The sequence below is a fragment of the Pelophylax lessonae genome, assembly GCF_965119305.1.
Source record: "Pelophylax lessonae genome assembly, chromosome: 6".
NCBI classification, from domain to species: domain Eukaryota; kingdom Metazoa; phylum Chordata; class Amphibia; order Anura; family Ranidae; genus Pelophylax; species Pelophylax lessonae.
Window position 1 is genome coordinate 321,621,687 of NC_138773.1, and position 27,349 is coordinate 321,649,035.

General features: G+C 46.0%; 1 protein-coding gene across 1 annotated transcript in view; it reads left to right on the forward strand.

Annotated features, from left to right (window-relative positions):
• EPB41L5 (erythrocyte membrane protein band 4.1 like 5) overlaps window positions 1–13,139 on the forward strand; it is a 123,571-nt gene extending 110,432 nt beyond the window's left edge. Inside the window, exons 22-26 of the mRNA XM_082262111.1 lie at window positions 4,217–4,304; window positions 9,075–9,167; window positions 9,282–9,323; window positions 12,759–12,892; window positions 12,992–13,139. Coding sequence (XP_082118237.1) covers window positions 4,217–4,304; window positions 9,075–9,167; window positions 9,282–9,323; window positions 12,759–12,892; window positions 12,992–13,049 — 415 coding nt within the window. The 3' untranslated portion in view covers window positions 13,050–13,139. The remainder of the gene's footprint in view (window positions 1–4,216; window positions 4,305–9,074; window positions 9,168–9,281; window positions 9,324–12,758; window positions 12,893–12,991) is intronic.
• Window positions 13,140–27,349: the final 14,210 nt, after the last annotated feature.

The following is a 27,349-nucleotide window of genomic DNA, read 5'->3' on the forward strand; positions in this document are numbered from 1 at the left end:
CAATCAAAAATGCCCTGAAAATAAGATAAGGGACCCCCGAAAAAAAATTGAAACTGCCCAATTGTTCATGAGCATAGCGAGCACTCCAGGAATCGGTAAAGTTGAAAAATAGGTCGGAACTCTGCTTTAACCACTTGCCGACCGCCCGCCGCAGATATACTGTGGCAGGCTGGCTCAGGTGTACGGTGGTTCACGGGAGTTCTCCTGGGGGCAAGCACGCGCCTCCCTCACTAGGTAGAGGGGATGCTGGTCCACGGGGCCTGGACACCCGCGATCGATCCCAGCTGAGAGAGGAGGACGGTCTGCTGTTGTAAATGCAGCCGACCGTTCTTCATTCTGAAATTGTCACAAAGCGCCTGTGATCCTTCTATATAGGATCACATGTCTCTATGTTAATTTCACAAGTCCCTTCCCCATACAGTTATAAAACACCACCTAGGCTCATACTTAACCCCTTGATCGCTCCTTGGTTAACCCCTTCCCTGCCAGTGTCATTATTACAGTGACAGTGCATATTTTTAGCACTGATTACTGTAGTAATGTCACTGGTCCCCCCCAAAAGTGTCAGTTAGGGGTCCGATCTGTCCGCCACAATGTCGCAGTCCCACTAAAAATCGCAGATCACCTCCATTACTAGTAAAATAAATTAATTAATTAAAAATGACATCTTCCCCTAGTTTGTAGACGCGATAAGTTTTGCACAAACCAATCAAAATACGCTTATTGGGATTTTTTTTTTTACCAAAAATATGTAGCGGAATACAAATTCGCCTAAAAGGATGAGAACATTTTTGATTTTTTAATTTTTTTTTTTCCTGGGAATAATATATAGCAGAAAGTGAAAAATATTTTTGTTTTCAGAATTCGTTCACTTTTTTATTTATAGCGCAATAAATAAAAATCGCATAGATGAACAAATGCCACCAAAAGAAAGCCCTTATTGGTGGGGAAAAAAGGACATAAATTGTATTAGGGTGCAGCATCGCACGACTGCGCAATTGTCCGTTAAAATAACGCAGTGCTGAATCGCAAAAAATGGCCTGGTCACAGGCCAGAAGTGGTTAATGTCACTGGTGAGGTCATTGGCAGTTAGTTGGTACCACCCCCCCCCAGTGTCAGTGTCAGATTGCCCACCACACTATGGGCTCTTTCACACGGGCGGTCCGATCAGATCCGCCTGTCAGTTTTTTAGGTGGATCTGATCGGATCCTCCATGCAGCTCTATGGGGCAGCGGGTGTCAGCGGAGACACCTCCGCTGACACCCGCTGCCATCCGCATCCGATCCTGTCCGTGAAATCTGGACGGATGGAAACCCTATTTTTCCATCCGTTTAGTAATCGGAGCGGATCTGATGAGAGCGGACAAGCGATCCGCTCTCATCCGATCCCCCATAGAGGGCAGCGGGTGCTGAGACACCTCCCTCTCCGCTCTGCAAGCGGAGACGGAGCTGTCATCCGCCTGGCTCAGCGGGGATCGCGGATCGATCCCTGCTGAGCAACACGGATCCGCCTGCGGAGGCGGACCGTGTGAAAGAGCCCTATCACAGTCCCATTATAAGTTGCTGATCATGTCCATTAATAGTATAAAAAAAATAAAATAGAATTCCAGTATATATGCCATAGTTTGTAGATTGTATAACCTTCACACTAACCAATAAATGTACACTTACTGGGATTTTTGTTTTACCAAAGACCTGTATTAGAACACACTTTGGTCAAGATCTGTGAAGAAATGTGTGTATGTGTGTGTATATGTATATATATATATATATATATATATATATATATATATATATATATATATTATATATATATATAAATAAATATAAATTTTTTTTTTTTTTTTTTTTTTTTTTTTTTAAATTGGTTATGTTTTATAGCAGAAAGTAAAAAAATATTTTTTGGGATTTTTTTTTTCTTTTGTTTTATATTGCAAAAAATAAAAGGCGATCAAATACCACTAAAGGAAAGCTCTTTGTGAGAAAAAAAGATATAATGGTGTTTGGGTACAGTGTTGCATGCTCAACCACTAGTTAAAGTAGCACAGTGCCAAACTGCAAAAAAATGGCCTGGTCACGAAGGGGGTAAAACCTTCCAAAACTGAAGTGGTTAATTAGGCTGGTGCCCAGGGTAGAGGGGCTTCCCCTGAATGGGAATGGATCTGAGAGCTCCAGGGGCTGCTCTCCCTGGGACACTCATGGAATGGACACTGGACAGCTTTCTTGGGGCTGCATCCATGGACTGTGAATTCTAATTTGTATATTGCCGGAGAATTGATTCAAAAGCACCACATCCCTTGAGCCTCGGTTCACACTAGGGCGACCTGAGAGGCGACCTGGTTGCCTCACAGGTCGCCGCAGGTCGCCTCCCATAGGGAAGCTGCGGACCCGTTCTAATAGGAGCGACACAAGTCGCTCCGACCTAGAAAAAGGGTCCAGAGCTTCTTTGGGGCGACCCGGAGGCGACCGCCATAGACTTCAATGTTATGAAGTCCGTGGCGGCTGCTCCGAGGTCGCGGCGCGCTGCTCGCACCGCGATCTCGGAGGTCGCCCCGGGAAGTAGCGTTGCGGTAGTGTGAACCGGCGCTAATAGTAATCAAAAAGAAGGTTTGTTGTTGGGACTTTTAAGGTGCAAATAAACATATATGTAATAATGGAGAAAAAATCATTTTTGGTAAAAACAAATTTTACACATTTTATTGAAGAAATAACAAACAATTTTTCTATTAAAAACACATAAAAAGAAAAAAACTTGATTATGTCTGCTCAACATGTTTCGCCATCTTGTAGTGGCTTCTTCAGGAGACTAACGAACATCTTTGACAAGTAATTTTTTCTATATGTAATGAAAAATATATATGAGAATATTGCATATGTACATCTAGATTAAACAGCAACTGTATTGAGTTACAACAGTCACAATATGTATAAACCATGAAACTCAATTATTGATCATGAGACAAGCTCAAAACATACCTCAAATAACCGAATTATGCCCCCTCATGGAAGAGATCGTAGATGACAATTGCCTTAAGACAGGGAAATCAAGACTGGGACCACCCACTATGCATGCGACACACCATAGAGGAGGGAAGAGCCAAGCCTGAATGTAGGAATCTAGTATTGATACATTGGAAATTATTTTTTTTTATTTGTTTTATACTGCCTATACTAAAACCAAAAAAATATATCAAAGTGTGTATATATGTATGTATATGTGTGTGTGTATATATATATATATATATATATATATATATATATATATATATATATATATATATATATATATATGTGTATGTATATGTATGTATATATGTATATGTATGTGTATATATATATATATATATATATATATATATATATATATATATATATATCTATATATATATATATATATATCTCAAATATATTTACCCTTAAATCCAATGGTTGAAGGTTGAATCAACAAGGGGATACTGTGTACCAAACTTTGCAAAGATATCAAATCGATATGGTATATATCTCTTAAGAAATATCTTTTTAGAAAAAGAAAAGGATTTTTCAAATGGTTCTTTTTAAAAACTGAAAAAGAAGAATAATATATAAGAAAGAATATGCAAATAGTAGATTTTGTTATATTTGAGGCAAACATTGGGATAAATAAATCCCTAATTACCTTTTTAAATGGAGTAACTTCACAAATGTATAGACAAAGTCAAATCAGGACTGATTCACATGCAGAGAATTGCCCATGAATTTCTTCAATAAAATGTGTACAATTTGTTTTTACCAAAAATAATTTTTTCTCCATTATTACATATATGTTTATTTGCACCTTAAAAGTCCCAACAACATGGACTGTGAATGTTCTTGGACCCCATGAGTAGAGACTCTTCAATGGTGCTGAATTTTTCTTGGTCCCCAGCCGTAAAACGTGGACTACTTCAGTCTCCTATCACCTACTCTACACTTTGCTGCATGGTCCCCCAAAAGTGTCCTCCGTTAGCAACATGTTTCATTTTGGAGTATCCGGCATCACTCCCAGAACCCCTCCCAAATTCTACTAGTAATACATTTACAAAAAAAAAAGCAGAGAAATTAGTCTTTAGCATCAGAAGAATCTGGGGTGTCCTGGTCTCCTGATGCACCCCAAATACTTCTGTACCAGCCTCATTGTGTTCTGTTCAGGTTTTTGTTCCTGCAACAGCTGGAATAATTGTTTTTTTTTTCTTCTCCAGAAACTTTGGGAGCCAGGAATTCAAAGAACCTAAACTTGAAAACTCATCAACTCCATCCGTGGCATCAGAAGATGCATTGGCCGTAAAAGTGGGTGGAGCGAGTGATTTTTGTATTTCTGGTTTTAACTTTTTATGGGATGCATAAAGAGGAATTCCCCAAGCCAGAGTGTATTAGGAAGCAAATGCTATCCAGTATGTGTGATCGGTAGTGCCTGGGAGGGCCTTGTAAAATAGGGGGCCCCAAACCGCACAACCATAGGGCCAGCATACACTAGGGACCAGACCGTTATCAGTAGAAGTAATAATTATGCCCCTGCATTAGAGGCAAGTGAAAGTCGGAATTTCCCCTAATGAGAGAGGAGAAGCGTTTTAACCTCAGGCAATGTGGGGGGTTCTTTACTGTTAGGGCTACAAGATTGTGGAATTCTCTACCACAAGAGGTGGTTTCTGCGGGAAGTATGGTGGCTTTCAAAAGACTCTTAGACGTACATCTCAAGGATCAGAACATTCAGGGCTATGTGAGATGATTACAGCCACACACACCTACACAGGTTGAACTGGATGGACTATTGTCTTTATTCAACCTCCCCTACTATGTAACTATGAGAGAGCAAGAAGTACTTCTGCATTGGTGGTCAGTTGATTAACATGTTCCTGTGTCAGTAGGGCATGGTTAGTGTAAAAAAAAATAAAAAATAATTACCTTCTCATTGAAGAGGTCTGATTACAATACCTATGGCGCTGTAACCGGCCCATGAGCCGTAGCTTGAGGACCGCTGCTGAAGAGTGCGTGGATCTTCTGCAGTAAAGTGGAGGGTATGAAGTGGTCTGCAGAGTGCGTGGATGATATGTAGATTATGGCAATGTCCATAGAGTGTGTGGATAATCTGCAGCATGGCCCATTGTATGTGTGTGGCAATTCTGTAGAATATTCTAGTGTATAGAGGGGTCTGTAGAGTATGTGGACCTTCTGTAGGCTCTCACATTTGTATGGATGGGTCTGCGGAGTGTGTGGACATTCTGTAGAGTACTGTAATATTATGGAAGGGTCTGTAGAGGCTGTGAACCTTCTGTAGTATACTGTAGTGTTTGGAGGGGTCTGTAAATTGTGGCCTGTCTGTTGCATATTGTAAAGTATAGAAGGGTTTGAAGAGTGTGGATTTTCTGTAGCGTATTAGTAGAGTATGGAAGGGTCTGTGGACTGTATGGATGTTCTGCAAAGTACTAGATAGAGGGGTCTGTAGAGTGTGTAGACCATCTGTAGGGTATAGTGGGGTATGGGAAGGGTCTGTATAGTGTGCGGACATTCTGTAGTGTATGGAAGGGTCTGTAGAGTATGTGGATCTTCTGTAGCATTGTGTATGGAGGGGTTTGTAGAGGACATGGACCTTCTGTAGCGTTGTGTATGGAGGGGTTTGTAGAGGACATGGACCTTCTGTAGCGTTGTGTATGGAGGGGTTTGTAGAGGACATGGACCTTCTGTAGCGTTGTGTATGGAGGGGTCTGTAGAGTATGTGGACCTTCTGTAGCGTTGTGTATGGAGGGGTTTGTAGAGGACATGGACCTTCTGTAGCGTTGTGTATGGAGGGCATTGTAGAGGACATGGACCTTCTGTAGCGTAGTGTATGGAGGGCATTGTAGAGTGTGTGGACATTATGTATCATATTGCAGTGTATGGAAGGGTCTGTAGAGTGTGTGGACTTACTGTAGGGTATTGTAGTGTATGGAAGGGTCTCCAAAGTATGTGTACATTATGTAGTGTAATGTATGGAGGGATCTGTACAGTGTGTGGCCCTTCTAAAATGAATTGTGGTGTGTGTGTGTGTGTGTGTGTGTGTGTGTGTGTGTGCGCGTGCGTGCACCTTTTTTGTATCGTACTGTAGTATATAGAGGGGTTTGTAGAGTGTGTGGACATTATACTGTATGTATATTGTTGTAGTGTATAGAAGGGTCTGAAGTGTGTGTGGAGCTTCTGTAGTGTATGGAGGGGTCTGTAGAATGTGGCCCTTCTGTTTCGTAGTGTATAGAAGGGTCTGAAAAGTGTGTGGACTCTTCTGTAGTATGCTGTGGTGCAGGGGTGTCAAAACTCCATTCCATCGAGGACCGCATCAGCAATATGGTTGGCCTAAAAGGACCAGTTGTATCTGCAAGAGTATATAAATATACTCCTTGTGCTGCTGCCGACTTTCTTTAGGGTATTGTAGTGTATGGAGGGATCTGTAGAGTATGTGGACTTTCTTTAGGGTAGTGTATGGAAGGATCTGTAGAGTATGTGGACTTTCTTTAGGGTAGTGTATGGAAGGATCTGTAGAGTGTGTGGACTTTCTTTAGGGTAGTGTATGGAGGGATCTGTAGAGTGTGTGGACATGGTTTCATATTGTAGTGTATGGAAGGGTCTTCAGGGTGTGGCCCTTTTGTAACGAATTGTGATGTGTGTGTGGTCTGTAGAATGTGTGGAGCCATTTTCTATCATACTGTAGTGTATGGAGGGGTTTGTAGTGTGTGTGGACATTATACTGTATGTATAGATTGTAGTGTGTGGACCTTTTGCATCAAATTGTATTCTATGGAAGGGTCTGTTTGTAGAGTATATGGACCTTCTGTAGCACACTGTAGTGTGTGGACATTGTTGTGTACTGGAATGGAAGGGTCTGTAGAGTGTGCAGTCCTTCTGTAGTGTACATTAGTGTATGGAAGGGTCTGCAGTTTATAGAAATGAGCACTTTCTCTAGGACAGGGGTCTTCAAACTATGGCCCTCCAGTTGTTCAGGAACTACAATTCCCATCATGCCTAGTCATGTCGGTGAATCTCAGAGTTTTACAATGCCTCATGGGACGTGTAGTTCTGCAACAGCTGGAGGGCCGTAGTTTGAGGATCCCTGCTCTAGGAGCTCAGCAGACTGTGAAGCTCCTCTCTTCTTTACTTGCTGAGTAGACAAATTCCTGTGATCTCTGCAATGTGTGAGCGCTAATAATAAACTGCAGCACCTGTCTGGATTCGCAGAAAGCTGCTCCTGTACAGGACTGAGACAGAAATAACACCATTTAGAAGAGGAAAATAAAATGGGTCATATTTCATTAGCTTGTAGTTGGTTTAGTAAGACTGACCTACAGTGCTTTGCGAAAGTATTCGGCCCCCTTGAACTTTCAACCTTTTGCCACATTTCAGGCTTCAAACATAAAGATATAAAACTGTAATTTTTTGTGAAGAATCAACAAGTGGGACACAATCATGAAGTGGAAGGAAATTTATTGGATATTTCAAACTTTTTTAACAAATAAAAAAACTGAAAAATTGGGCGTGCAAAATTATTCAGCCCCCTTAAGTTAATACTTTGTAGCGCCACCTTTTGCTGCGATTACAGCTGTAAGTCGCTTGGGGAATGTCTCTATCAGTTTTGCACATCGAGAGACTGAAATTTTTGCCCATTCCTCCTTGCAAAACAGCTCGAGCTCAGTGAGGTTGGATGGAGAGCGTTTGTGAACAGCAGTTTTCAGTTCTTTCCACAGATTCTCGATTGGATTCAGGTCTGGACTTTGACTTGGCCATTCTAACACCTGGATATGTTTATTTGTGAACCATTCCATTGTAGATTTTGCTTTATGTTTTGGATCATTGTCTTGTTGGAAGACAAATCTCCGTCCCAGTCTCAGGTCTTTTGCAGACTCCATCAGGTTTTCTTCCAGAATGGTCCTGTATTTGGCTCCATCCATCTTCCCATCAATTTTAACCATCTTCCCTGTCCCTGCTGAAGAAAAGCAGGCCCAAACCATGATGCTGCCACGATGTCGTGATGAGCTGTGTTGCTTTTACGCCAAACATAACGTTTTACATTGTTGCCAAAAAGTTTGATTTTGGTTTCATCTGACCAGAGCACCTTCTTCCACATGTTTGGTGTCTCCCAGGTGGCTTGTGGCAAACTTTAAACGACACTTTTTATGGATATCTTTAAGAAATGGCTTTCTTCTTGCCACTCTTCCATAAAGGCCAGATTTGTGCAGTATACGACTGATTGTTGTCCTATGGACAGAGTCTCCCACCTCAGCTGTAGATCTCTGCAGTTCATCCAGAGTGATCATGGGCCTCTTGGCTGCATCTCTGATCAGTCTTCTCCTTGTATGAGCTGAAAGTTTAGAGGGACGGCCAGGTCTTCGTAGATTTTCAGTGGACTGATACTCCTTCCATTTCAATATTATCGCTTTCACAGTACTCCTTGGGATGTTTAAAGCTTGGGAAATCTTTTTGTATCCAAATCCGGCTTTAAACTTCTCCACAACAGTATCTCGGACCTGCCTGGTGTGTTCCTTGTTCTTCATGATGCTCTCTGCGCTTTAATGGACCTCTGAGACTATCACAGTGCAGGTGCATTTATACGGAGACTTGATTACACACAGGTGGATTCTATTTATCATCATTAGTCATTTAGATCAACATTGGATCATTCAGAGATCCTCACTGAACTTCTGGAGAGAGTTTGCTGCACTGAAAGTAAAGGGGCTGAATAATTTTGCATGCCCAATTTTTCAGTTTTTTTATTTAACAAAGTTTGAAATATCCAATAAATTTCGTTCCACTTCATGATTGTGTCCCACTTGTTGATTCTTCACAAAAAATTACAGTTTTATATCTTTATGTTTGAAGCCTGAAATGTGGCAAAAGGTCGCAAAGTTCAAGGTGGCCGAATACTTTCGCATGTCACTGTATGTGTCCTGTGAAAACTAAGAGGATAGCCCATATTTTTAGTTCTTTTCTCTTCAGATCACTTTGAATTTCAGCATTGGCTGTTAAAATATTTATACAAATTTATACATTTTAATTACAAAGTGATTAATTTTGTCTGTTGTCCCTTTTTGGTAGAGCCCCACTGAAGATTTGGATAACCTTCTGGCTCTGCTCACTGAGAATCTCATTGACCTCACGGACAAGGTTCCAGCCCCCTCCTCCCCTCCGGTAACTGAGCCGAGTTCTATGTCTATAATTCTATAGAATTCCACTAAAGGAGTCTTAAAATATTTGACTCCTTACAGATGAGCTGACCGCTGACCTCCTCTGTTCTCTTGGCAGGTTCCATTGTACTCAACCATCACACCCCGCTGGAACGTACCAGTAAGTGCAATATAAAGAGCAGCTTTTTCACCCAAGCGTTTCCCTCTGTCTGTGGAGGGCCTCCTCTATGTTGTGGAACTGGCAGCTACAAATGTCTCCCTATAGAGAACGGATCCTGGTTGGGTTTCCTCCTCTGCAGGGGCGTAACTACAGCGGTTGCAGGGGTTGCAATCGCAACCGGGCCCCATGCTCCAGGGGGCCTGTGCAGCTCCCCTGTACACCGGGATAGGAGGAGTGGGTGGTGTCAGCATACAGAGGAACCAATCTCCTCCTGTAGCTGCAGGAGGAAAATGGAGGAGATTGGTTCCTCTGTATGCTGCCCCCGCCACTCCTTCTATCCAGTTCACTTGTGTTCTGCTGTCTCTGGGCCCCTGTGTGCTCCCCTGATCCCCCTCCCCCCACTGTGCTCCCTTCCTTCTCCTGCCAGCTGCTGCAGGGGATGTGTGTCAATAGAGAACCAGGAAGGGGTAAGTAAATATGTAATTTACCAGCTCCTTCCTTTTCTGAATGGACAGAGTCATAGTCAGTGACATTGTAAAAAAATAAAATGAAATGATGAAAAATAATACAATTAAAATACCAAAAAATAAAAACTACTGACACCAGTGGGTGAACTTCCAGGATCACAAAGGTCACACTTACGACTGGGCCCTGGCATTCCACCACTGTGGGGCCCAAAGATGGCAGGAAGGGGGCCCACTGCAGAACTTGTGAAAGGGTCCTGCTGCGGGACCATAATAAAGGGCCCCAAAACGAGAGTAAAGGGTTCAGGATCAGTGGGAAGAGCCCCAGGCTTGAAGGGAAGGGCCCCGGCCAGGGGTCCGGGGGGCCCTTCCTGGTTTCTTGCACCGGGGCCCTGAAGGTTCTAGTTACGCCTCTGCTCCTCTGTATAGTTGTGTGTAGGGAACGGTGACCGCTTTCCCTAACGATCCTTCCAGGGTGGGCACAATCTGCACAGCACCCCAACTTTGCTGCACAGACATTGATTTGGCAGCTGTGATCTTGGTAGGACTGCATTGTCCCTCATCGGCCACAAATCCACCACATTCCCAATGTATCATGTGAAATGTAGTTCTTTTTGGCTGCTTTATGGATCCCCTTCAAGGCACCAAAGAAGACTACAACTATTGGCTGTGAAATTTATGTCCGACGACATAAAAAGTAAGATGGATTAGGAGAAAAATTGTACTGCATTTTTAATGCACTTGGGGACAGAGCTATATGTGAAAAAGGCACTGGATCCTGGAGTTCTGCTATAATGACCTGTTTACCAGAACAAAGCGACTGGGACAAAAAACAGCAAAGAAAGTTAGAAGCATTTTATAAGCTGAGCCATGCCAAACCCTCTATCCCTCTTCTCTATAATAATCAGTTGTCCACCCCTTTTGGAATCTTCCAGAAGTATTTTTGCTTCCTTCTATGCCAGCCCTTCTTAACCGTTTTACCCCAGAGGATTCCTTGAAATAGTTTTAGATCTCAGGAACCACAGCTAAAACCAACTTATTGCTGGTCAGTGGGAAGAGCAACCCTTACACTGGTGGTCCATGGGACTAATACTCCTTACATTGGTGATCAGTGGGAAGAATGTCCCTTACATTGGCGGTCAGAGGGAAGCACGCCCCTTACATTGGCGGTCAGAGGGAAGCACGCCCCTTACATTGGAGGTCAGAGGGAAGGACGCCCCTTACATTGGAGGTCAGAGGGAAGGACGCCCCTTAAATTGGAGGTCAGAGGGAAGGACGCCCCTTAAATTGGAGGTCAGAGGGAGGGACGCCCCTTACATTGGAGGTCAGAGGGAAGGACGCCCCTTACATTGGAGGTCAGAGGGAAGAACGCCCCTTACCTTGGAGGTCAGAGGGAAGCACGCCCCTTACCTTGGAGGTTAGAGGGAAGCACGCCCCTTACCTTGGAGGTTAGAGGGAAGCACGCCCCTTACCTTGGAGGTCAGAGGGAAGCACGCCCCTTACCTTGGAGGTCAGAGGGAAGAACGCCCCTTACCTTGGAGGTCAGAGGGAAGAACGCCCCTTACCTTGGAGGTCAGAGGGAAGAACGCCCCTTACCTTGGAGGTCAGAGGGAAGAACGCCCCTTACCTTGGAGGTCAGAGGGAAGAACGCCCCTTACCTTGGAGGTCAGAGGGAAGAACGCCCCTTACCTTGGAGGTCAGAGGGAAGAACGCCCCTTACCTTGGAGGTCAGAGGGAAGAACGCCCCTTACCTTGGAGGTCAGAGGGAAGAACGCCCCTTACCTTGGAGGTCAGAGGGAAGAACGCCCCTTACCTTGGAGGTCAGAGGGAAGAACGCCCCTTACCTTGGAGGTCAGAGGGAAGAACGCCCCTTACCTTGGAGGTCAGAGGGAAGAACGCCCCTTACCTTGGAGGTCAGAGGGAAGAACGCCCCTTACCTTGGAGGTCAGAGGGAAGAACGCCCCTTACCTTGGAGGTCAGAGGGAAGAACGCCCCTTACCTTGGAGGTCAGAGGGAAGAACGCCCCTTACCTTGGAGGTCAGAGGGAAGAACGCCCCTTACCTTGGAGGTCAGAGGGAAGAACGCCCCTTACCTTGGAGGTCAGAGGGAAGAACGCCCCTTACCTTGGAGGTCAGAGGGAAGAACGCCCCTTACCTTGGAGGTCAGAGGGAAGAACGCCCCTTACCTTGGAGGTCAGAGGGAAGAACGCCCCTTACCTTGGAGGTCAGAGGGAAGAACGCCCCTTACCTTGGAGGTCAGAGGGGAGAACGCCCCTTACCTTGGAGGTCAGAGGGGAGAACGCCCCTTACCTTGGAGGTCAGAGGGGAGAACGCCCCTTACCTTGGAGGTCAGAGGGGAGAACGCCCCTTACCTTGGAGGTCAGAGGGAAGAACGCCCCTTACCTTGGAGGTCAGAGGGGAGAACGCCCCTTACCTTGGAGGTCAGAGGGGAGAACGCCCCTTACCTTGGGGATCCATGGCTAGATTGCCCCTTACCTTGGGGAGAATGACGTTTACATTGGTGATCCATGGCTAGATTGCCCCTTACCTTGGGGAGAATGACGTTTACATTGGTGATCCATGGCTAGATTGCCCCTTACCTTGGGGAGAATGACGTTTACATTGGTGATCCATGGCTAAAATGCTATTTTTCAATGGAGGTCAGTGGGGAGAATGCCCTTTACATTGGAGGTTACATGTAATGCCACCCTTACCGAAAGCTAAAAGGATCATTGGTGTCATGCCATTGTCTCTTTGAAGTTGCCTTGGACGTGGAACTAAGCATTCACTATTGGATGGGAGGTCAATCAGCCGCAATGCAAAGAACTCCTAGCAACCTCTGGAGGAAACCTATGGTTTTATGGAACCCTGTTTGTGAATGACTAATCTAGGCTTGACTGGTACCACTCTGATTCAGTTTAACGTCTTTGTATGGTCTGTATTTGACCCCTCTCTATCCTCCCATTCTACAGAGTGCACTTGTATCTAATGGACACCTCACAGGAGATACCAACCTTCCCGCTAAAGTCCTGAATAACGCAATAGATCAATTACCTGCCACAGTAGAGTCTCCGAACATTTCACCTCCACCCACCGCAACCACAAGGTCAGACGTCACCACATCGACTGCTTTTTTGGGAATTTCTCTTATCCAACCAAATTTCATTAGTAAAGCTCATTAATTTTATTTGTATTTTCTCCACAGCATGATGGGTACTGAAGAACCGCCCAGACCACGATGTCTACTCACCACTGAGCTGTAATTGGGAGGAGATGGAATCTCCTATTATAATGTGACTTGGAGTGGAACCAGATAAACAAAATCTGGGGGATGTCATCAAGGAGGATGCTTGGAGAAGCCACTGATTGGCCAATCGACTGACAACCTCGTGTTTTTTTTTTTTTTCTTAAAGCAATACACTGGAATTTTCCGTGTCCCATCCTCCTTTTTGGTTTCCGGAGTTTTGAAGGATTTTTTATTACCATTCCACTGTGAGCCGCTCTGGGATCTGTGTGATATAATGGTAATGGACCTCTTTATTCTCCTGATCTCCAGACATTGTGGTCCAGTGCGGTGTTGTCAGCAATGTGTGCTGCTCCGGGACGATGGGATCCTGCGGTCTTTTTGGAGAAGAAATGGCGGTTTATACAACTTAATGTGTCCCGGCGGCAGGGGCTTACCTGACTGTTATCTTGTTACAGTTGTTTTTAGGGATTTTATATTCCGTGACATTTTTAATTTCATCCTGTCCTGTAGAACATATGTTTTAATTTTTATTTTTTTCTTAAAACCGACAGTTACTTAAATGCAGCCAATACAGTGATTGCAATTAGTGTAAGGGGCGTGGCTTGCCCTTGTTAGTATTGTGAGAGGGTGTAACTTGCCCATATCAGTATTCCATTTGTTGGTCTATGTAAAAGGAAACCTTTACTGGTGAAACGATGGATTGTTTTGAGTGTGGGGGATGGGGCATTTTAAATTCTTAACCCATCCCTGAGGTAATGTATATAAAAATGAAGAACGTATGGGACTTTGGAAGTAGTACAGACAAAAACAAACTGTTTTATATATTAAATTATAATATATAAAAAAGGTTAAAAACACATACATTAGCCATCCAAGGTAATTTGTATTCTGGTCTTGAGATCCATTTATCAGGCTGACGTGTTTCACGGGCAGTCCTGCTTCATCAGGGCCTTGGGCCTTGCAAAGTGTTTGGTGGTGAAAGCCTGCCAGGTCCGTGGGGAGACCAATCTGAATCCTTGATTAGTGCCCCACATCCAAAGGTGGGGTCATTTGTCTTGCCAGAACGTCCTAGATGAGGGAAATATTCTTGTATGTTCACAAAAGATTGGAGGGAATTAGTATTGATGAATTAACCAGGGTTTATAATGCTGCTTCTGCTGTATTAGGCGTCTTCCAAAAGGGTCTAGCATGTGCTAAAGATGGTGTTCCCTTATCTAGGAAGTTCTGGTAAGATGTTTAACCCCCACTTTTGGGTGTTGAGTGATAATCAAGGGGTCTGATTGGTGGTGAAAGCCTGCCAGGTCCATGGGGAGACCAAACAATTTATGTATATGCTTACAGCACCTTTTAGTAAGATCCCAGGCCCTGATGAAGTGGGACTGCCTGTGAAACGCGTCGTCATGATAAACTGTTCTCAAGGCAAGGATACGAATTACTTTAAATGGCTAATCTATGTATATGTTTTTAACCTTTTTTATATGTCAAATAAAATGTTGTAATTTTATATATCAACAGTTTGTTTTTGTCTGTACTACACCCAAGGAGGTAGATCGAAAGTCCCATACTTCGTTTTCATGGTGAAATCATGGAGCCGTCATGTAAGACCTCTCCTTCTGAAATTTTAATTTCCTGCCAATCTTGCAGCCAAAGCCAGAGGACATTTTGAATTAGTTTCATTGGCGACAAGTGGGGGTAAAGACCTGGACACCCCTAGGACTGCAGACAGCCAGCAATGGTTGTGAACATCTCTATGGGTTCCTCCTAATGGAACAAGAATGGTGAGGATAGGTTATGCGCATATTAAAGGTTATAATAGAAATACAGAGACTGCTGCTGCCAAGAGCTTCCTGAAAAATGCTAATTATCTGGCTTCAGCAGGTCCTGGTTCCCTAGCCCAGAAAAAGCATGTAGAAAGTGAAGTCGTCTTGAAGTTGTGAATGGAAAAAAATAAAATAAATAACAGCCTGTGGACTTCTAACCAGCCATTGAAGCCTATATGGCTTCCATGACCAGTTCTCTATAAGTATTTTCATTGGATGTAGCTTACCCGGCATTACTACTGCTACCACCTTATCCAGTACCAAAGAAGTGGGGCCTAAAGGTTATAGCAAAGTGTGGAATTGTGAGCAGGGGATTTGAGATTGGGAAGATGGAGGAAAGTTTGAGGATAACGAAGTGAAACTGTGTTACACGCCTGCTCATATGCAGGCCCGGACTGGCCATAGGGCACACCTTGCACTTGCCTGGGGGGGCCTCCGGGCTGCATGTGGGACCCAAAGCAGATGCAGCCACTGGGCTCAGTGGGCTGTCCCTGGAGTCCGTGGCCGCCAATTTAGTTCATGGCCGGGGGGGCGAAAACTAGAGGTCAGCTGAGATCCATGAGGCCTGTGAAGTGGGAGGGGCTGCAGGAGACCCGGTCTTTGGATTTCAGCCGAAGTGTCACCACTGCTAGACATCATGGAACCGGAGACGTAATGAAGCCTGAGATACAGTGAGTATTGACCCCCCCACAGCACTGCCACTGACCCCCCCCCCCCACAGCACTGCCACTGACCTCCCCCTTTCCCCTCAGCACTGCCACTGCCCGCCCCCCCCCCAGCCCTGTCACTGATACAAAGGGGCAGTCAGTGAGTATTGACCCCTTTCATCACCGCCACTGACCCCCCCTCAGCACTGCCACTGACCCCCCCCCCCCCCAAGCACTGCCACCGACCCCCCCCCCCCCCCAAGCACTGCCACTGACCCCTCCCTCGGCACTGCCACTGACAGCCCCCCCCCTGAGCACTGCCACTGACCCCCCCCCCCCCTGAGCACTGCCAATGACCCCCCCACAGCACTGCCACTAACCCCCCCCCCCCCAGCCCTGTCACTGATCCAAAGGGGAAGTCAAGGGGTTAAGTGCTTCTAGGGAGTGCTTTCTAACTGTGGGGGGAGTGGATGCAGTAGAGGAAGAGAGAGATCTGTGTTTTCAGCCTACCTGAAACAAAAGATCTCTCTTCCTCCCTGACAGAACAGCGGCCTTGTTTACGTAGGCAGACCACCGTTTTGTCATTCTGCCAAACGATCGGTGGGCGATGGCCGCCAGACCCGCTGATTGACTCCCGCTGTGTCCAATCACAGCGAGAGCAACGCTCTGGCACCCCTGAAATCTCATGCACTAAATCCCGTAGGTGTACGCCGGGGCCGCCTTGTTACAGTATATATGCGGCAGACGGTGTCTGCAAGTGGTTAATGAATCCCCAACATGCAGCCAGGAGTGGCAGTCGTTGGTGAGGAACGCATCCAACTGTGGTCTTGTGTTATCAGCGGAATCCCTTCATTTCCCGCAACATGGCTGCATGGTGGGGACATTTCCATGTTCGGACGTTCCGGCAAGGATTTCATTCCATGACATCTGTAATCCTTTTCCTGTAGAAGGAAAGGAGCCGTGACCTTTCTATAAAGGATTCAACACACACTGTTGTCTAGTATTAATCAGGAGCGTAACTATAGGGGTTGCAGGGGTTGCATTTGCAACCGGGCCCCATTCTCCAGGGGGCCTGACTGTGTAGCTCCCCTGTACACCTGGATAGGAGGGGCGGCGGGGGCAGCATGTAGAGAAATCACTGTCCTCCATTTTCCTCCTGTAGCTGCAGGAGGAAAATGGAGGGGATTGGTTCCGCTGAAGGCTGCCCCCACCACTCCTCCTATCCAGTTCACTTGTGTTCTGCTTTCTCTGGGTCCCTGTGTGCTCCCCTGGACCCCCCCCCCCTCACTGTGCTGCTCCCCCCCCCCTCACTGTGCTGCTCCCCCCCCCCTCACTGTGCTGCTCCCCCCCCCTCACTGTGCTGCTCCCCCCCCCCCCTCACTGTGCTGCTCCCCCCCCCTCACTGTGCTGCTCCCCCCCCCCCCTCACTGTGCTGTTTCCCCCCCCCCCCCTCACTGTGCTGCTTCCCCCCCCCCTCACTGTGCTGCTCCCCCCCCCCCTCACTGTGCTGCCCCCCTCCCCTGCCCATTTTCCAGCGTGTTTTGGAATTATGTGTTTTTCGTACATTTTCAATGCGATTTGCGTTTTTGGGATGTGTTAATGTTGCTAGGAGGAAGTTTCTGTTGTCCTGCTGGGAAATCACTAAAAACGCATGTTCATGCATTTATGTTGCGATTCCATGGAAGTCTATGGAGCCAAAAATGCACCATGCTCCATGTAAAAAAAAGTCCCTGCACCTTTCCAAAAAAACGCACTGGTGGAAACTGTATAGATGTGAACGTGACCCATAGGGACTAATGTTAAATGGACTCCAGTGCGTTTCTGCAAATCTACAAGTGCACTGCAAAATGCATAGGTGTGAACTGAGAATAAATGTGTCCCATTCTGCTTTCCTTCCCCGGATCCAGAATTTTGGTATCCTTTCCTGTAAGCTTTATCTGCATTCTCAGACTGTTATTGGGGTAAATAGTGGTTGTAAAGGCAGTAGGTGTATTCTATGCATTAAGATGAAAAAACCTGTGTGCAGCAGCTGCCCTAATACTTACCTGAGCCCCCTCTCTATCCAGCAATGTTCACAAGTGCCTCAGCCATCCAGGATACTCTCTCCTGATTGGCTGAGGCCCAGCAGTGGTGCTGTTGGCTCTCGCTGCTGTCAATCAAACTTCGAGGAGAGAGAGGGGTGGGGCCAAATGGCAGCTCCGAGTCTGAATGGATACAAGGAGCTGCACCTCCTCCCCTTCTCAGGTCCCTTTTCACTGCTCATGGCCCCTCCCTCCTGTTGAGTGCCCCCACAGCAAGCAGCTTGCTATGGGGACACCCGAGCGGAGTGGCAGCTCTGTGTGTCCATTCAGACATGGATCTGTGACTCGGCCCGCCCCCTCTTTCTCCTGATTGGCTTGAATGATTTTGATTGACAGCAGTGGGAGCCAATTGTGCCACGCTGCTCTCTCAGCCAATGAGGGCCTGGGCAGCTTGGACACTCATGCAACATTGCTAGATAGTGACTGACTCAGGTGAGTATTAGGGGGGCTGCGTGGGGGGGGGGGCTGCTGCACACAGGTTTTTTTTTTTTTTTAATCTTAATGCATAGAATGCACCTTCTGCCTTTACAATCCCTTTAATAAACTTTGTAGCAGATTTCTACCTTTTTGTTGCTCTGAAGAAATAATTATTTGTTTCAACACGTCCTTTGCTGACTGATTCCAGGTCTGGTGCATTATAATCACCTGCTGCAGTCTCAATGTTCTAATGAGGAAAGCTGCAGGGTCTGCATCCCTTTTTAAAAGTAATTAACCCTTTAAAGCTGAGGAAAGCTGCAGGGTCTGCATCCCTTTTAAAAGTAATCCTTCAAAGCTGAAATTCCTATTGCAGAGGATGTCTAAAATGTGATTTGTATCTTAGGGTAAACTTCTGGGGAAATCAGTGAGCCAATCACACAAGCAGGAAATTACATCTTTAGTTCTGTAAACCAATGGTATAATTTTATCTGTATTGTAAATGTCTGTGACCCCCATTGGGGAGATTTTCCTGTCCTTCCTGTCCCTGTGACACGAGGACAAGAAGTGATGAGATTGTCACTGGATTAGGAAGGCTTAGATACATTCTCCAAGTTCTAACCATTCTCTGCTGTGCTAAAATTATTATTTTTTTTTTTTTTTTTTATTTATGAGAAATAATACAATAGAGATGCAGGACTTGAAGCTTGGCTACCTGATAAAGCTGGATAACCTGTTCCCACTGGCTGAGCGTACAACACAGAGTCCATTGGGAACGCCTTTTCTGTGCTGAGAGCACGTTTACTGAGTGCTCCCATGGGCAGTGCCCAATGCATACTTGTGATTGGGAGCTTCCGATCATGTGACTGCTGTGACAGCCAATCAGTGGTCACATGGTCAGAAACCCCACCTCTGCCTCCTGGCATTTAGATTCTCTTAAAGGCCTGGGGGGAAGGGGAGGCAGCGACAGCAAGGGCTTCTAATGATGGTTTTTGTCTATCTGTTGTCTGGATGCTCAACAACATGGCGGGGGGGGGGGGGGGGCACGTTGGTCTTACAGGATGAGCACCCACCCCACTTTGGTCGGTAAAATGAACAAATTAAACAAAGTGCCAAACCATCGGTTCAGAACTTCATATAGCTTTAATTCCTTATTGTGAAATTGCAAGTGGTGGGAAAACTTGACGCGTTTCGTGGGTCCAAGGAATCGCCCTTCTTCAGGGTCGGTAAATGGTGGTCAAAGTGCAATGGGTTTGAATGTCCTACATGGGGGATCTTGAATGTAAACCTAGAAGGCTTGATAGCTGTGTGGTGTTCCCGAATTTCTTGGTCCCCAGAAACACTTTGGAATACTGTTTGCCCATTGGTTGTGAGGTCACGGTCAAGAATTAAATATATCCAGAGAACGTTTGGCACTTGTTCATTTTTCTATATCTCGGTTGGAAAAATTTCCCATCACTTCCTGCCTTGACAGATGAGAGAAAATCTCCACAATACGGGAGCAGAGATCCCAGGGGCGTAACTACAGGGGTTGCAATTGCAACCGGGCCCCATGCTCCAGGAGGTTTGTGCGGCTCCCCTGTACACCTGGATAGGAGGGGCGGCGGGGGCAGCATGTAGAGAAATCACTGTCCTCCTTTTTACTCCTGTAGCTGCAGAAGGAAAATGGAGGAGATTGGTTCCTCTGTATGCTGCCCCTGCCACTCCTCCTATCCAGTTCACTTGTCTTCTGCTGTCTCTGGGCCCCTCTGTGCTCCCCTGCCCCCCCCCCCCCCCCACTGTGCTGCCCCCTCCCCTCTCCTGCCGGCTGCTGCAGGGGATGTGTCACAATAGAGAACCAGGAAGGGGTCGGTAAATATGTAATTTACCAGCTCCTCCCTTTTCTAAATGGACAGAGTCATAGTCAGTGACATTGTAAAAAAAATAATAAAATTAAAATGATAAAAAATAATACAATTAAAATACCAAAAAATAGAAACTACTGACACCAGTGGGTGAACTTCCAGGATCGCAAAGGTCACACTTGCAACCGAGCCCTGGCATTCCACCACCTTGGGGAGGCCCCAATATGGCAGGAAGGGGGCCCACTGCAGAACTTGTGAAAGGGTCCCACTGCGGGACCGTAATAAAGGGCCCCTCAACGAGAGTAAAGGGCCCCAGGATCAGTGGGAAGAGCCCCAGGCTTGAAGGGAAGGGCCCCAGGCCAGGAGTTCGGGGGGGCCCTTTATGGTTTCTTGCACCGGGGCCCTGAAGGTTCTAGTTATGCCTCTGCGCATTGGAATACTGCTTCCCCATTGGTTTGAGGTCACTGTCCAGAATTAAATGTATCCGGAGAACGTTTGGCACTTGTTGATTTTTCTATATCTCGGTTGGAGAAATTTCCCATCACTTCCTGCCTTCACAGATGAGAGAAAATCCCTGCAATACGGGAGCAGAAATCCCTACTAAAATAAAATAAAGGTTTCAGCTGGAGTTGGGCTTTAAAACGCTGGCTGCTGCTTTTGATACCAATTTGAATCAGTCCTACGATTGTGATTGGCTGACAATGTCTGCGATCCCCTCTCCCTTATATCTCCATGTGGTGGTTTTTTTTTTTTTTTTTTACTTTTATCCTCTCTAGACCACTAACTGTCATTTTTACGTTTTTGATATGTAAAGCTTTTACTGTAGACACAATTATAATTTATTTTTGGAGATTGTATCACTACACTTTTTCCAACATGTTTTTTTAGCAGCAGGGGGTGGGGTTTATGTTTGCGCTAAAGTTTGACTAGTCGCCTGAGAACGACTTTGGTTTGTATGGAAACGCATTCCAATATTGTTGAATTCTGTTTTCTGATACTTTTCCTAAATATACGAAAATGAAATCTCTGTTCCGGCTCTGTCTCTGGATTTTTTTTGTTGCTGTCCGTGCAGATTTTGGTGTTTGGGCATCACGCACATGTGCGTAATAAAATTAAAATACACCCATCTAGTAGCTGGGGAAAAAAAAAAAAATCAAGCAAAAAAAAAAAAAATCAAGCATAAAAATAAAATAAAAATCAAGCAAAAAAAAAAAAAAAATCAAGCATAAAAATGGAGCATAAAAAAAATCAAGCATAAAAATAAAAAAATCAAACATAAAAAAAAAAAACAAGCATAAAAATGAAATAAAAATCGAGCATAAAAAAAAATCAAGCATAAAAATAAAAAAATCGAGCATAAAAAAAAAAAGTTTCTTTTTGGTGCCTATTTTCGCCTGTATGGCTTTAGAGGAATATGAGTATAAACCAGTGTTAATTTCGTCGACTAAAACCGACTAAAACGTCTTCGTCGACTAACACAATTCAGATGACTAAAATACGACTAAAACTAAAATGGCATTTTAGTCAAAAGACTATAACTAAAACTAAATTGAAATTTGCTGCCAAAAATTAACACTGGTGCATGCTCAAAGCATAAATAATAACATATTAGATTTTTCACTCCAGGACCAGCAGTAGTATATAATGAGTTTGGAAATTGTAGAGAAATGCTTAAATAATGCATTACAAATTACAATTGAACTACACCCACTTGATTATAGATGACTAAAATGAGTTTTAGTCGACTAAAATGTAGGGCGTTTTAGTCGACTAAAATATACTGGAGTTTTAGTCGACTAAATACGACTAAAACTAAAACACTTGCAGAAGACTAAAATAGGACTAAAACTAAAATGCCATTTTAGTCCTAAGACTAAGACTAAAACTAAATTGAAATTTGCTGCCAAAATTAACACTGGTATAAACTCAAAAACAAATGTTCTTTAGGCTATTTTCTCTCCTGAACAAATCTAGTAAAATACTGCATTATGGTCACAAGATGGTGCTGAGGAGCACGGGAAACACAGGTGCAGCTCAGAAAAATTAGAATATCATCAAAAATCTAAAAGATTTATTTCAGTAATTCAATTTAAAAAGTGAAACTCCAAATCCTCTTTTCTCTGTCGCTCATTGACAGACGTAGTCCTCCTTGATTAATATCAACTCGGGTTATACTGCCCTCTGCAGGAGTAGGACTAGACAGGAAAGAAAACGTTCTGGCCACACCCTAGGGGCAGTCCCAGAGGGTATTTCCTCTCACTTCCTGCTACAGCAAATCCAGTTTTTTTCTGTCTAGTCAGGAGTAAGGACCTAGATGCCTTGCTAGGATCTTCGGTCCTGGCAGGATTTTTTTCTTAGATTTTTTTTTAGACAGCTTTTTTCTCCAGTGTTCCTGTGAGATCTTCAAGCAAGAAAGCTGGAACTGGGCGACGGGCTGGATGTTGAGATCCAGTCGTCACCCCAGTTCAGCCTACGAGCGCGTGCAGGCCATAGCTCCGCGCTGGGTCGGCCGCGACATAGTCCCAGTGGACAGGGACTGACCCTGCGAGTTAAACGTCTCGCCTGGACGCCAATGACCAACTGAGTCACGGCGTCCGTATTGGTCGACAGCCCCCCCACCCCGGTGGAGAGGGGTTCTGTCAGGAGTTGGTGCCCGCCTGGTTCCAGTATGGTGAGTAGTATGTTCCCCCTCTCCCCCTGTCGGGTTTGTGGTGGACGCGGGCCCCTCTCTGGGATGGTAGAATGGGTCTCCCCTCTATCCTATAACAGGTCACAGATCCCCCAATTTGAGTGTGATTGTTTGTGAATAGTAACCAGAAGGCTTGGTTTGGGAGCTGACAATCTAAAGTCATTGTAAGACTGTAAGGGGACTGAAGTCAGTGGCAGTACAAAAGGGTATTACTATTGAAGTAGAAGGTATCCTACCTGTCAGAGTGTGTACACAGGTGCCTGAGTTACTGCAGTCCAGATCGCCATTCCTCCAGCAACCGGTCACTTCCACAGGCTGCACAGCCTCCCGACGGCCCACGGACCGCATGTGGCCCGCCAGGGTCCTATACCACCAGAGGGTGAAGTTTGTGGGGCCGAGGCACTCCCACCAGGCCGAATACATACTTCCCGCAGGCCGCTGCTAGCCGCCGCTATCCTACACAGGCCGCCGCCATTATTTTGCAGATCGCACGAGGCCACCATATTGGCGTAGCCTCGTGTCTCCAGCATGGGGGCGGCCATGTTTGAGGTGACCAAACACCTCGAGGAGCTATGGGGAGGCGCCGGAAGGCATGTAAAGGGGCGGAGCCGCCTCCTTGGCCCAGGGAAAGCAAGCCAAAGACTTCCTTCCTGTCTGTAACACAGTGCTGGAAGCAAGTTGATAGAAACTTCTGTGCCTCAGGTGAGCTTGGGGTCTCTCTCTCTTTCTTTCTGAGGGGTCCAAGCAGGTATACTGAGGGGCGCTATTGCGCTGGGGGACTAAGTTTAAACAAAAAAAAAAAAAGTTTTCTTGCAATTAATATTTTTGTGTTTGCTGGCAAGTGTCTTGTTACATGAACCCTGCCACACATGTATCCCCACCTGATCCCCTCGGGGTGGCCGCAGGACCCTCCAGTACCCCATTTGTGATGATGCATTATCAGCAGTTTTGGAGTCTTTGGTATCCCGGGTGGAGGTAGCCTGTCAGGGACGGGGGTCAAGAAGAGTGACCCCCGCCTACCCCTATGTCATCTGATACTTCAGATATGGATTCTGAGCTGGTCATTGCAGCCCCTTTTTCTGGGGTTGTTGTCTCGGGTACGGTCTCCTCAGACAGTGAGGAGGACGCGTCTGCCTCCGCCATAGCACAAGAAGCGTTGGTGGAAGCACCAGTTGTGTTTGTCCGGGAAACCTTAAATCTTGAGGTTACACGGGCAGAGGTAGCGGAGACTCATGTTCCTTCTTTGGTACTAGCAAGCCTACCAAAATTATGAAGGGTTTCCCTTGCTCAAATGGGGTCGTCCGTAAACGAGCCTCTGCTATTTCCAAACGCATTGCTAGGCGCTATCATTTTGAGGAATCCCTCATTACAAAGATGGACGGTACCACCAATAGTGGACTCACCGATTTCCAGACTAAATAAAGCCACTGTTATCCCGTGGGATTGACAGAATGGACCTCACCCATCTCTAGGGTGGGGGGACGTCTTCACCGGTTTCCGGATCCAGGGCTTTCCAGAATCCCGGATAAAGGGGTTCGCAAGGTCATATGGTCGGGATACAAGATCGAGTTTCGATCACTTCCACCGGTGCGATTCTTCCCTTCCAATATTCGACATCCCCGGGTCGCTTAAAAAGCTTTGCGGGAAACAGCTTGATGCAAGAAGCAGTGGTAGTTCCCATTCCTTGGAGGAGTTCTAGTCGAACCTGTTCACAATGCCCAGGAAAAAGGGCTAGGTGCGTCCAATTCTGGTCTTGGAAGAGATGGAGTCCATCCATACAGTGGTGGCCTCCCTGCATCAGGGGGATTTCCTGGCGTCCATAGACATTTAGGATGCCTATCCTCATATCCCCATCTTCGCAGGACATCAGCGTTTTCGTTGCTTTTCCCAAAGATCATCCCTGATTCCCACCAGGAGACTGAACTATCTGGGCCTAATTTTGGATACATCCTTGGCAAGAGTGTTTCTCCATGCGGAGAAACTCCAGAAGATTCAGTCAATGATTCGGATGTTGCTGTCCGTCAACTGGCTGGGATTGATGGTCGCCTCTTTAGAGGCAGTACCGTTTGCCCAGTCTCATACCCGAATTCTCCAAAGAGGAGATTCTTCTCATATGGAATCGGAATCCCGATTCCCTGGACAATCGGATCCGATTGAGCGAGCGGACCAGGGAGGCTCTGGTCTGGTGGCTTCGGTCTCCGATGCTCAGCCAGGGCATGTCATTTCTTCTGATAAATTCCAGGTCACCGATAAATGTGTTGGAACTGAGAGCGATCAGACTTTGTCTGATTTACTGGACCGAGCAGCTCCAGGACAGCCCGGTTCGGATCCAATCGGACTATGCCTCAGTCATGACTTATGTCGATCACCAGGGGGCACCAAGAGTGCCCTGGCGGCCATAGAAGTGGCCAACATTCCTATTGGGGGAACAGTTGTTCCAGTTCTCTCCGCGATAGTTATCACGGGGGTGGACAGACAGATTATTTCAGCCGTCAGATTCTGGATCAAGAGGAATAGTCTCTTCATCCAGAAGTATTTCTCCAGCTGTCCCGGAGATGGATCTGTTGGCAGGTTGGCTCAACAGGGCTCGCGCCCGCGATCCTCTAGCGGACGCAGCAGACGCGCTGAGCGCCCCGTAGGGGAAGTATCAGCTACTGTATGTCTTCCCCCTTCTCAAGTTACTGCTGAGATTTCTCCGCAGGATAGAGGTGGAGGGAACTCCAGTTATCCCGGTAATTCCGGGCTAGCCTCGTCAAGCCGGGTACGCCGACTTGGGCAAGACTAGTCACGGACGCTCCTTGGAGACTTCTTCTCAGGGAGGATCTGCGGTCTCAAGGACCGATCTTCCATCGTGCTTTACAGTCGCTGGCTTTAACGGCCTGGCCATTGAGACCCAGGTACTGAAGGACAGGGGATTGTCAGCTTCAGTTTTTCCTACTCTAATTAAAGCAAGGAAAGCGACTTCCAGAAAAGTCTATCGCACATGGAAGGCTTATATTGCGTGGTGTGAATCGTAGGAGTTTTCCCCCACGTACCTATTCGGTGACCCGAATCTTGGTTTTTTCTGCAAAAGGGGGTCGAGCAGAAACTATCCTTGAGCACTATCAAGGGTCAGGTTTCAGCGTTAGCAATCTTCTTCCAGAAGTCGCTGGCTACTCATTCCTTGGTGCGGAATTTCATCCAGGAGGTGCAGCACTTGGCTTCGCCAGTGCGCGCGCCCTTACCACCCTGGGATCTTAATTTGGTGTTTGTCGGTTCTTCAGAAACCTCCCTTTGAAAATATCAGGGAGATTCCCTTGCTTATTTATCCCAGAAGGTGGCCTTCTTGGTGGCTATCACTTCTGCACGCAGGGTGTCAGAACTGGCTGCATTATTGTGTCATTCCCCATATCTGGGGATTCATAGGGAGAAGGTAGTTCTTCATCCGAAGCCATCCTTTCTTCCTAAGGTGGTTTTCAGACTTTCATCTGAATGAAGATATTGTGCTACCTTCCGTGTGTCCTAAGTCCAGTCATCCTCGGGAATGTGCGTTGCATTCCTTGGATGTGGTTCGGGCAATCAGGGTATACCTGAAGACTACGGAATCGTTCCGTAAGATGGATTCACTTTTGTGATCACGGATGGCCCTAGAAAGGGGTTGCCTGCATCTGCCGCGACTATCTCCAAATGGATTAGACAGTCGGTGGTACAGGCTTATTCTATTAAGGGTCGGAATCCTCCGTTCCTTGTTAAGGCGCACTCCACTCGAGCGCTCAGTACTTCCTGGGCCTACCGCCATCAGGCGTCAGTGGTCCAAGTGTGCAAGGCGGCTACCTGGTAGTCGGTGCATACCTTTACAAAATTTTATAAAATTGATGTGATGGCATCGGTGGATGCCTCATTTGGCCGCAAGGTTTTGCATGCCGCAATTTGAGGAGACCGGTGGTCTACCTCGAGGGTTTTTTTCCGTTGGAATTTCTGTTGAGTCTCATCTTTTGTTTGATGAGCCTTTTAAACTTCTAGTTGGCACCGGTTGGGCCTTCTAGATTGGATTTTGATTTCCATTTTCCCACCCCTCATTTGTGGCACTGCTTTGGGACATCCCGCGTTGATATTAATCAAGGAGGACTACGTCTGTCAATGAGCGACAGAGAAAAATGGATTTTTGTAAAATCTTACCGTAAAATCCTTTTCTCTTAAGCTCATTGACAGACGTAGTACCCGCCCCTCTGTTTTTGAGTTGGGTTGGGTTAAATTCTCTAAACACTGCTTTGTGACATAACTGATTTGCTGTAGCAGGAAGTGAGAGGATATACCCTCTGGGACTGCCCCTAGGGTGTGGCCAGAACGTTTTCTTTCCTGTCTAGTCCTACTCCTGTAGAGGGCAGTATAACCCGAGTTGATATTAATCAAGGAGGACTACGTCTGTCAATGAGCTTAAGAGAAAAGGATTTTACGGTAAGATTTTACAAAAATCCATTTTTATGATGAAAGTAAAACTTGCATTTAATATGAAAAATCAAGGTCCCAGAGTCTGGAGGAGGAGTGGAGAGGCACAGAATCCAAGTTGCAGGAGGTCCAGTGTGAAATTTCCTTCATGCTTTCCTCTGCTGACCAGCTTTTTGGAGATGCTGATTTAATTTTCCAGCAGGACTTGGCACTGCCCACACTGCCAAACGTACCAATACCTGGTCACATGATCATGCTATCACTGTGCTTGATTGGCCAGCAAACTCGCCTGACCTAAACCCCATAGAGAATCTGGGGGGTATTGTCAAGAGGAAGATGAGACATCAGACCCAACAATGCAGAGGATGTAACTTCCGCTTTTATTTGTATATG